Source organism: Phoenix dactylifera, chromosome 12 (assembly GCF_051530095.1).
Source record: "Phoenix dactylifera cultivar Ajwa chromosome 12, Ajwa_hap1_PhDact_Kaust_v1.1, whole genome shotgun sequence".
In the NCBI taxonomy this organism is placed as follows: domain Eukaryota; kingdom Viridiplantae; phylum Streptophyta; class Magnoliopsida; order Arecales; family Arecaceae; genus Phoenix; species Phoenix dactylifera.
Window position 1 is genome coordinate 24,875,099 of NC_143201.1, and position 11,390 is coordinate 24,886,488.

General features: G+C 48.1%; 1 protein-coding gene and 1 pseudogene across 2 annotated transcripts; one reads left to right on the top strand and one right to left on the bottom strand.

The window, feature by feature from the left end:
* The first annotated feature begins 2,807 nt into the window (after nt 1–2,807).
* CSLD1 (cellulose synthase-like D1) lies at nt 2,808–6,745 on the top strand. Its single transcript, XM_017841414.5, has 3 exons — nt 2,808–3,401; nt 3,929–5,527; nt 5,661–6,745. Exons 1-3 carry the CDS (start codon nt 2,812–2,814, stop codon nt 6,607–6,609), a joined length of 3,138 nt encoding a protein of 1,045 aa, XP_017696903.4. The 5' UTR covers nt 2,808–2,811; the 3' UTR covers nt 6,610–6,745.
* Nucleotides 6,746–6,944: 199 nt separating this feature from the next.
* Nucleotides 6,945–10,838, bottom strand: LOC103718536 (putative glycosyltransferase At3g07620; annotated as a pseudogene). Its single transcript, XR_016398072.1, has 5 exons — nt 10,702–10,838; nt 9,589–10,605; nt 9,372–9,502; nt 7,921–8,269; nt 6,945–7,752 (listed from the first exon to the last, which is right to left on the bottom strand). The product of XR_016398072.1 is annotated as a putative glycosyltransferase At3g07620 (transcript).
* Between the last annotated feature and the right edge of the window lie 552 nt (nt 10,839–11,390).

Sequence of the window (11,390 nt, forward strand, 5' to 3'; positions counted from 1 at the left end):
AGAAGAAAACTAGCTCAAAGTGGACAAAAATCAGCTAGAAGAATCCTTTCCAAACTATTGCGAATAACAAATCCTGCACCGTCATGGCTTGGACTAAAAGAGCCATCAAAGTTAATTTTAACGGAACCTTGTTGTGGAGGTTGCCAACAAACAAGGATTTGTTGACAAGATTTTGCAAAGTCCTACTCCTACGGTATAAAACAGCCCTAGATTTTGATTTCCTTGAGCTTTCTATCATTCATGGAGTCGTACCATTCACTAACTATTCGGTGTGCAGCACCAAGAATCTCCATAGGCGCTCTATCTTGGTCTTGAAACAAGAAATCATTCCTATTCCACATAATCCACGAGAGAGAGGCTAAATAAGACTGCCACAATGAATTCTCTTCAGAATCCGCTTTGGATAGAATGAAGTGAAGAACTCGGTTGGTAGAGATAAGCAGAGGTCTTCCAAACGGCCGAATGGCTATCCAAATAGGTGTAACTTTAGTGCATTGGAAGAAGATGTGATCGATCACTTGATCTGGATCCCTCTCACATCTACCACAGATAGATGAGATGGTTTGAATAATATGTGAGAGATAATTAGCCGTATGTAGCTTACTTTTCATTAACTTCCACGAAAAACAATTGCACTCTACTCCGCTCTTTCAGCCTCTAGACCTGTTGAATCTTATGAGTATGCACTTGATCAGTATGAAAAATAGGGGAATAAACTTCTTCCATGGATACTTCGGTTCTATAGCTTTCACCCCAGCACAAGATATCCTCCCGCCTTTGATTGCAAGTTGAAATATTCAAAATATGATCTGCTACTGGTTGAGGGAAGCACCGTTGTATAGCATCACAGTTCCATGACCCATCTTCTAAGTTCTAACACAAGGTGATTAACCGTTGGATAAATGGGCTACCAATCAATATTATAGCACAAAATTAAGCCTTCTGCAAATTGGCTGAGTTGAAAACCAAGGTTCAGATTCAGTGTTGAAAACCAGCCATTGAAAGGCACTCTCCTTCTTCCATCACTAATCCATTCTCATCCAAATAGTTTCCCTGCTTATAAGTTTTTTTGAAGCCCTGAAATTGGGTTTCACAAGGTTCCAAAGCAAGAACCTGACCTCCCACCATCCAAGGTCTCTTGGTTGTGTCCTCATGATTATCTTCTTCAGAAAGAAATTTGAAGACGAAGTGATCTCCACCCATAGGAAAAACCTCAAAATTCTATACAAGTTTCCAATGCTCTTGAAGAGAGTTGCCAGAAAATCTAGACCCACTCGTCTTCCCAAAGTTCTTCCAATGGGGGCACAACACGATTCCTCTCTAGCTTTCTTCAATTTTTCCTTCGAGAACTTCACAGCCCTAGCTAGTGAAGTATGCTCGAAGTTTTTTCCACATCCTCATCCGTAACTAGACTCATCACCGGCCTTGCCAGGTGTCCCGAAGCAACCGACACCCATGTCCGGCGTGACGCTCCCTCCTTTCTCCTGGGGATGATCTGTCTCCCCCCAAGCTTTGGGAAGAATACCTTCTGATCCGCGCTCATTCTCTGTATAAGGAGCTGAATCACCATGCAAAGGAGCCTTACCCTTCTTGTCAAGACTGGAACTGAGAGCTCTCACAGGCCACAGCTTCCCTCTCCGCCTGAACTAGAACTTCCTGCATCTCCCTTCTCGTCGCCGACATCAATAAGCGTCTCCCTTCTTGAGAATTCTCAATAACTAGCAAGCAAGCACACTGCTTATAGCTAGTTTCCACGCCTGTCTCCAGTTGGCCCATCGCACATACCTCTCAGGAAGCTCTTGCAGAAGGAACCAATAGGTGGTTCTAGCATTATCTGAGCTATGCGTATCCGGCGTAAAAGGCTGGTTTTGTAGGCGAGTGGGAGTAACAGAAGCCTATGGAGACTGAAGGACCTCTGTATTCTGCCCACTGCCGGGGCGATAATATAGCTCATGCTATATATTGCGAGCAACAGTGCTGAGATGCCTCCGCCAAGAAGACACCCTCCGCAGAGGCTTGTCATCCCAATGATTAAGGCAGCCATACTTGTAACGGAGCAGCAGCACCCAAGGCTTGATGTGTTGTTTCAAGTTTCAGCACAGCCATCGCATGCTTAGTGGCCAATCACCGGGTCCCAAAAAGATGCACCATCGGAGACTCGAAACCGGAACCCTTCTGAAAGGCTAAAAACTCGAAGGCAGCTACACCCCGGCAAGATTAGTGGCTTGTTGGGATAATGGGGCTGCAACGAAGCCAGCTAAATAGCTAGGTGGATAATGATAGCAACATGACGAAAACCGGACCCTGATGTTCTCCCAGGCAAACCCAAGTTGAGCTGTGAGTTAATTGTGTTCGGTGCCCCAACTAAAGTGAGGCACGAGAGGGAGTAGAGTAGCGTGCGCCGATGCCCGCCCGCAATTCCCTCCCGACGGACGCTTCTCCCGCGCGATTTCCTCCATGCCACGACCGAATGGGGAAGTATCGCGATTCCCTCCGTACCACGCACTTGCAAAGCATTCAGGACCTCCATTCAACCCACCACCGTTCCAACCTCTCTCTCTCTCTCTCTCTCTCCCTCCCCCTCCCCCTCCCTCCTTCGACCATGGCGTGTCCCCTTTCTCGGCTTTATTCCTCATGCATCCGGTCCATCCTTCCTCATCAAAAGAAAAATATCAAAATCCTAGATGTTGTTAGATGTTAGACACTAGAGTTTAATCATACGTGCATCTTCTACAATATAGAGGTAGAGAGACGGAAAAAAAGAAAGAGATGAGCAGATAGAGAACAAAGAGAGAAAGAGAAGGTGAGAAGATGTCATCGCCGACGAAGAAACCGCCGATAAAGTTCGCTCGGCGGACGTCGAGCGGGCGCATCGTGAGCCTCTCGCGCGATGACGACATCGACCTGGGTAATAACGGGGAGCTGACATCCACCTCCTCCGGCGGGGCCAGCGACTACGTCAACTACACCGTCCTCATGCCCCCCACCCCCGACAACCAGCCGTACGCCGCCGGCCCCACCACCTCCTCCTCCGCCTCCAAGCCCGACGACCGCCCCCCGCCCAACGGTGGGGCGAAGCGGCCGAGCCGGCGGGGCGTGGGTAGGGAGGAGGACGGCGGAGGCGGTGCCGGGGATGGGGCCAAGTTGGAGCGGAGGATGTCGGTGATGAAGAACAACAACAAGTCGTTGCTGCTGAGGAGCGAGACGAGGGACTTCGACCACAACCGGTGGCTGTTCGAGACCAAGGGGACTTATGGGATCGGGAATGCGTTCTGGCCGCAGGACGATGGCGGGTACGACGATGACGGGGTGGGGATGAGTATGTCTGACTTCATTGACAAGCCTTGGAAGCCCCTCACCAGGAAAGTGAAGATTCCCTCAGCTATTCTCAGCCCTTACAGGTAATCAATGACCTACAGCTTTGTTGCTCCAGAAGAATTGGACAACATTTTTTTATCATGATCACCGTGATTTGGTTGCCATAATTGTCTGTAGAGAAGCAAAATGCTCCCTAAACTGGCTGTTTTCATGGAGCACACACTTGGTTTTGTGAAATGCATGGTTTGACTGGTGACACATTTCCTTAACCATTGTAAAATTAATATCTAAAGGAATTTCTCAGGGAAAAAAAGTTTTCAGGATAAAACTTGCTTTTCCTTCTGTATTGGATTAGAATACAAAACCTTATTTTTAACAGCTTTAATTTGAAGAATGCACATTTTGCATGGTAAATCATAGCTAGTATTCAAAGTTCACTGACTTCATTTAAAATGAAAACATAATCCACGGTGTCCTTTTTTTTGGGGGGGCAAAAAGGATGAAGGATTTAAAGATGATTACCCTAGCTCTCTCTGAATCAAACTAAAACAACTTGAAGAAACGACAAACAACCCTTGAACTAGTATATATGCTGCATGCATGCACGCAGGCTGCTGGTGGTGGTCCGGCTGGTGTTCCTGTTACTCTTCTTGTCATGGCGAGTGCGGAACCCGAACGAGGAGGCCATGTGGCTGTGGGCGCTGTCCATCGTGTGCGAGATCTGGTTCGCCTTCTCCTGGCTGCTGGACCAGCTCCCCAAGCTGAACCCCATCAACCGCGCCGCCGACCTGCTGGCCCTCCGGGACAAGTTCGAGACCCCCTCCCCGACCAACCCCCACGGCCGCTCCGACCTCCCTGGTATTGACGTCTTCATCTCCACCGCCGACCCGGAGAAGGAGCCACCCCTCGTCACCGCCAACACCATGCTCTCCATCCTCGCCACCGAGTACCCCGTCGAGAAGATCTCCGTCTACATCTCCGACGACGGCGGCGCCCTCCTCACCTTCGAGGCCATGGCCGAGGCCGCCTCCTTCGCCGAGGTCTGGGTCCCCTTCTGCCGCAAGCACAACATCGAGCCCCGCAACCCGGAGAGCTACTTCGCCGTCCGCGGCGACCCTACCAAGAACAAGAAGCGCCCCGACTTCGTCAAGGACCGCCGCTGGATCAAGCGCGAGTACGACGAGTTCAAGGTCCGCATCAACGGCCTCCCTGACGCCATCCGCCGCCGCTCCGACGCCCACAACGCCCGCGAAGAACGCCAGGAGCGCAAGCTCGCCAGGGAAAAAGGCGAGCCCCTCGACTCCATCAAAGTAACAAAAGCCGTCTGGATGGCCGACGGCACCCACTGGCCCGGCACCTGGGCCGTTCCCTCCCCCGACCACTCCAAGGGCGACCACGCCGGCATCCTCCAGGTCATGATCAAGAGCCCCCACCACGACCCCCTCTACGGCGCCCCCGGCGACCATCCCTACATCGACTTCACCGGCGTCGACGTCCGCCTCCCCATGTTCGTCTACGTCTCCCGCGAGAAGCGCCCCGGTTATGACCACAACAAGAAGGCCGGCGCCATGAACGCCCTCGTCCGCGCCTCCGCCATCCTCTCCAACGGCCCGTTCATTCTCAACTTCGACTGCGACCACTACATCTACAACACCCTGGCCATTCGCGAGGGCATGTGCTACATGATGGACCGGGGCGGTGACCGCATCTGCTACATCCAGTTCCCGCAGCGCTTCGAGGGGATCGACCCCTCCGACCGCTACGCCAACCACAACACCGTCTTCTTCGACGGCAACATGCGCGCCCTCGACGGCCTCCAAGGGCCCATGTACGTGGGCACGGGCTGCCTCTTCCGCCGCTACGCGCTCTACGGCTTCAACCCGCCGCGGGCCAACGACTACTCGGGCCTCTACGGGCAGTACAAGAACCCCGCGCCCCCGCCGCCCGATTTCCGGGTGCCCTCCCACGAGCCGACCGACGACGTCGCCGAGGCCCAGCCCCTCACCGGGAACCCGGACCTCGACCTGCCCCGCCAGTTCGGCAACTCGGCGATGTTCTGCGAGTCCATCGCCGTCGCCGAGTTCCAGGGCCGGCCCCTCGCCGACCATCCCGCCGTCAAGAATGGCCGCCCTCCCGGCGCCCTCCTTGCCCCCCGCCCCACTCTCGACGCCTCCACCGTCGCGGAAGCCGTCTCCGTCATCTCCTGCTGGTAACGATTTACTTGCTATTAGTGGCTTGATTACAGGAGTGATGATGTACTGCCCGCCCACCAAGTGTTTGTCTCCGGAACCGAAAGAAAGAAATTCTGATCTTGGCTCTTGTATCTATCTAATTTGCTATAGGTACGAGGATAAGACGGAGTGGGGAGAGAGGATAGGGTGGATATACGGGTCGGTGACGGAGGACGTGGTGACGGGGTACAGGATGCACAACCGGGGGTGGCGGTCGGTGTACTGCGTGACGAAGCGGGACGCGTTCCGGGGGACGGCGCCGATCAACCTGACGGACCGACTCCACCAGGTGCTCCGGTGGGCCACCGGCTCCGTGGAGATCTTCTTCTCCAAGAACAACGCCGTCCTGGCCACCTCGCGCCTCAAGTTCCTCCAGCGCATCGCCTACCTCAACGTCGGCATCTACCCCTTCACCTCCATCTTCCTCGTCATCTACTGCCTCCTCCCGGCCTTCTCCCTCTTCTCCGGCCACTTCATCGTCCAGACCCTCAACGTCTCCTTCCTCGTCTACCTCCTCTTCATCACCATCACACTCACCCTCCTCGCTCTCCTCGAAGTCAAGTGGTCGGGCATCGCGCTGGAAGAGTGGTGGCGGAACGAGCAGTTCTGGGTCATCGGCGGCACCAGCGCCCACCTCGCCGCCGTGCTGCAGGGCCTTCTGAAGGTCGTCGCCGGCATCGAGATCTCCTTCACGCTCACCTCCAAGTCGGCCAACGAGGACGAGGACGACATCTACGCCGACCTCTACATCATCAAGTGGACCAGCTTGTTCATACCGCCGCTGACGATAATAGTGATCAATTTGGTGGCGGTGGTGGTGGGGTTCTCGCGGACGGTGTACAGCGAGATCCCGCAGTGGAGCAAGTTGATGGGCGGCTTGTTTTTTAGCTTCTGGGTGCTGGCCCATATGTACCCCTTCGCCAAGGGCCTCATGGGGAGGAGGGGGAGGGTCCCCACCATCGTCTACGTATGGGCCGGCCTCCTTTCCATCACCTTGTCGCTGCTCTGGATTACCGTCAGCCCGCCCAACGGGAGGGCGGCCGAGCCCATAGAGAAATGAGCCCACATGGACCCAACACAAGCGCAATCTCTGTGTTCCCCAAAATTTGTTTCTGTCGTGGCAAGCAATGGATGTAATTTTCGTTCATTTTCTAAGTGCTGCTTCATTGTTATCTACTAAAAGAGCTTGTAGAAACTTTTACTCATCTGATACAAGCAGCATTCTTATTTCTAACAACCGAGTAGTACTTAAAACTTCCTGTTTTAACAATTACTGGATCTCGATCTACTGTCGAGTTCAAGCAAAGCACCCTGTTTTGGTGGTAACAGCAGCTCGACGAGTCCCCTTGCTTTGGATGATTTATTATGTAAACAAGAAGATTAAAGATGTTACTGTACAAAGCTGAATAATCACAAAGATTTTGCATATGTTATTATTCTTTTACAAACCTCCCGAGGGAAAAAAAAGTTTCAAAATATAGACTAATCGCCATTTGGTTTTTTTTCCCTGCTCCATCTCCCAAAACCCCACCCCTCATCTGGCTCTGATATTAAACACTCTATTGAGCCAGATTGAGTGCAGGACCATGTGAAAGGCGTCATACTTAACTGGCTTACTGTGCCATAGGAAGTGCTGCTGAACTTTCCTTACACCCATTTGTAATGATAAATACTTCTCTCTGGGAATCGACAAAAGAACTTCCTTCAATCTAGGTACATCCTCCTCTGGTATAATAACAGAGAAGGCCTCCCAGTTCAATACTTCAAAGAAAGGAGGCACATAATTGTCTGATACAATCACTGGAACACACTCATAGAAGATTGATTCAACTACTCGAGGGCTGTTAACTTCATAGCCCCTGGGGCATATGCAGTACTTACTGGTCTTCATGTACTGGATGTAAGTCATCTTGCTCTCCACCCCAGGAGGCATGGGGCCAAAGATTTTCATGTCAGGGTCTTTGTTCTCCCAGTGGTCTAGTAGAACTGGACGGAGCCTACCATGCAAGTTTCCTGCAAAGAAGGCAAGGATGGGCCTTTGATCAGCTGGCTTTCCCCCAAGATCCCTAAGAGGGTTCCTTGCTGAACGGACATATGTTTCAGGGAGAGAGACATCTTTGCCAAGTCGGAAGCCTTCACGGAGATCAGCATTGCAGAGGGCTCTGATCGAACGTTCCATCGAATGCCTTGTCTCATATGGTGCCTGCAGAAGTAGTGTCAGTCAGGAAGCTTCTATGATATTGTGAATTCTGCTGATGATGCATAAGACAGGTTTGCCTTAATTCTCGACGACAAATTCATGACAAATTAGATGTTTCAGGTCAGATGAATGTGGTGCTAATACTTCAAAGTCAAGTCTTAAAAAGCATACCCAGTCATGGCAGGCAGCAAGGAAATGGTCAGCTCCTCCAGTTCTATTCCAGAATGGATGTTTGGCTGCAATCAGATTCACATAGTCCTTCAAGTACTGCTCTAAATTTCTCCGATTGTGAGAATTGGGCACATACAAGGCGAACTCCAAGAAACGAGAACTGAAAGGCATGTAGAACATGTGAGCTTTTCTGGGGTCCCTCACTACAAATCGTCTGTTTGATTCCATAAGCTTCATGAACCATCCTTCAGAAGATTAAATACCCTTGAGTAGTGGCTGGTGGAATATGGGCTTTTGTCCTTCCTTGTAGACATAGACCTTGAGTTTCCGTTCCATCAGTTCATAGCTCCTGCAAGCGCAGTTTGTATTAGTACTAATAATCTATTGTTTTCAGTGGGAACCCATTCAAACTCAGCTGTTAACAAGATTAAATGCAATCGTCCATGATGCATCAACAACCCAAAGTACCAATAGAACAGATAAGGCTCAGATCAAGTAACCAGCTTCAATTGCATGACTGATACACTTGAGAGTCTGGATATATAAACAATCTTCCATATGTCTAATTTATTCCAACAGCTGTCATAAAAGAAACATTTTTGTTTATTGAATCTGAATCTGAGATGGATGCTATAAGCCTATAACTAGATATGATGAAAAATTTTTCTGAATTTCTGCATTAGGCACAGGGACTAGGTCCAAGACCATGAGAAAAATCTCATGTGATAGCGAAACATTATTGATTTAACAATCAGTTTAATATCACCTAACATTTCCCATGTTTAGTTTGTCAGTTCCTATGTCCCTCACCAAGTAAAAATGTCATCAACAATAATCATTTATGCAGTGTTAAACTTGTTTCACCCATATGAAAACCATGGTTCCTCTTTTTATCTAGAAATCATTAGTTATGAAACTGGAACAAATGTATCTTGCACTCAAAATACTAATTTTCATTTCATTAGCGACACTGTTTTACGCAGAAGAAGGAAAACATGAGGCTATGACTACAAACAAATAAAATTCATCACAGCATATACAATAGCTCCGTTTTCTTTCTTCTCTTGCTTTTAGAAGACATATGGAGTCGTATAATTCAAGTCTGCAATTACTACATATAGATATTAGTTACCTATAAAGGTCATGGAAAAGAATAGGCGCTAAATTCATTTCACCTTATTCTACCGTAGTACTCACAACAGGGAAAAGTAAACCATAATTGTGAATTAATCCCACGATACTGCGTCATTGGTTATTTCTAGTAATTTGTTTTTGCTTTTCTTAGCACAACAAGATAAAATTCTTAAAGAGTAATAGCTGCTTGTTGAGTTTTAAAAATTAGCAAATGACATCTAATGCCATCTGATATTGCAAACTTGCAAGGGCCAGTGACTATGAAAATACCACCTGAGACAGTATAACTAACATTCATGACAATGTGCACTACATACTTTTTAAACATGGAAATGTTTCGAAAAGCTGGAGCATATAGTTCACGATCATTCTTTACAATGGGAGCGTTCTCAATCTGTGCCTTTGCAGCTAATATTTGCTGGTCATGTGCTGAAGACCATCGAGGCCTCTGCAATAAAACAAAATGCAAAACTCGCTGTTAAAAAAAACATTCAGTTTGCCAGATCGAAATTTGTAAATCCAAAAAACGCAAACCATCGAGTGATAGGAAGCACGGTGCCTAAGCAGCAGGCGGTTCATTTCTGATATGGAAATCGGGGGCATCGCTTGTTTCTTCCTCCTTTTTGGTATAGAAGTACTATTACCCTTAGAGGTCTTAATTGAAATGGATGGACCACTTTGCAGGAGCACCGAGGCATCATTCTTAAGAAGTGTTTCTGTTGCTTGCAGTCCTGATGATGGAAAAATACTTGTTGTTTGATCTTCTGATGAGGAAATATTGCATGCCTCAGTTATAACATGTTTGCCTGAACTTGTCTCCAAGACCTCTTGCACTCCACCATTCACATAAGAAGGCATCTGACCAGATGCAGTTGGAGAAGAAACTGATCCATTATCTGGGGATTTCATTTCCTTTGACTCAAAAGTTCGATCAGATTTGCTAATGACATCTGATACCAATTCAAAACCCTTAGCTTGTTCTCCAACCTTCTTTGGAGAAGCAACATATTTTGGGCCTATGATCCTCTCAAGTTTGATGAAACCGCCAACTGGATCCCTAACCTTCTCTAATATCATACCATTCCCAAGGTCAAATGAGAACTCAATGTCAGGGTCTTCATCCTCATCCAGGTCGATGACATCATCATCTTCATCTGGTATATAATCTTTCTTTGATTCCCCATGCATTTTGTTGATACTGAAATCCTTGTTGGTTTCTCCTCGAGTGTTGGAAATTTCAGCTGCCTCTTCCCCATTAAGAACTGTTCTTGTGCTGCTTGAGTTTGTTGAATCGCTTAAAAGAGAGAGCTTTCCAACCCTCACTGACTTAGTAGTACCTTCGCTAGGCAAGCTTCCTTTTTCGCTAACAGGGGATTAAAAGCATGAAACTGAGGTGACAAAGAAATTCTAGACAGAAGTGCGAAAGTCTGAAATATTAGAACAAGAAAGCCTATAATCATGAACATCACCAAAACCAGTCTCTTGGTTTTGTTTTGTGATGGCTTCTCAGATCGAGCCATATTAGCCTCAACAGGATTAACCTCTTTTAACCTGTAAAAGAGAAAAATAGAAAAGAATTCCCAATGAAGTAACTAATATATAAAAGCAGCGTTACAAATGCGGGTTAAGAGCTCATTGATGCCTTACTCGATCCTAAGAATGCAGGGTTCTTAGTTCAAAGCAAATTCCATCAGTCGTATGAGATAAATCAAGCATATCCATCATCACATTGCTGGTGAGTATGCAGAAAGCTACATCAGAAGGAGATACTTATTCTCTTCAAGAACGTATTAGAGAAATTTAAAGACATTAAGAATCCATGCACATTCTCTGGCAAACTGAGTTGGGGAATTTTTGGACTGCTTGGAAAGTTAGGAGACATCAAGAGTCCACATTAATATGTCTACTTGGATGGCTGGAACCCAAAATTTCTAACATACATGATTGGAGTAAAGAGCAACGAATCATTTTTGGAAATTTTGAGAGTTCATAACACCATAGAAAGCCATAGAAAAGGGAATGGCATCTCCTAGAATAACCGAAAATAGAGACAAGGAATCGAGAAAAGGAGAAGGGAAAACCCATTGGGATTTCGAATGCTTTGAACTCCACCTATCTTATGAAGAGCCGGGAGTAGCTTCGTACAGTTCCTAGTGTTCGCTGCCTTCCGCCACCCTGACCTTGCACCAAGCTGGCAGAGCTCTCAAAATGCGGTGGCATCACCAGAGAGCACCACCTTTTCTACAGGCAATTACAGTTTTGCCATTCTGCGAGAGTCTCCTGATCGGCGTCCGACCCGCAACGGAAGGACTGATCAGACGGTCACGATTGGAATG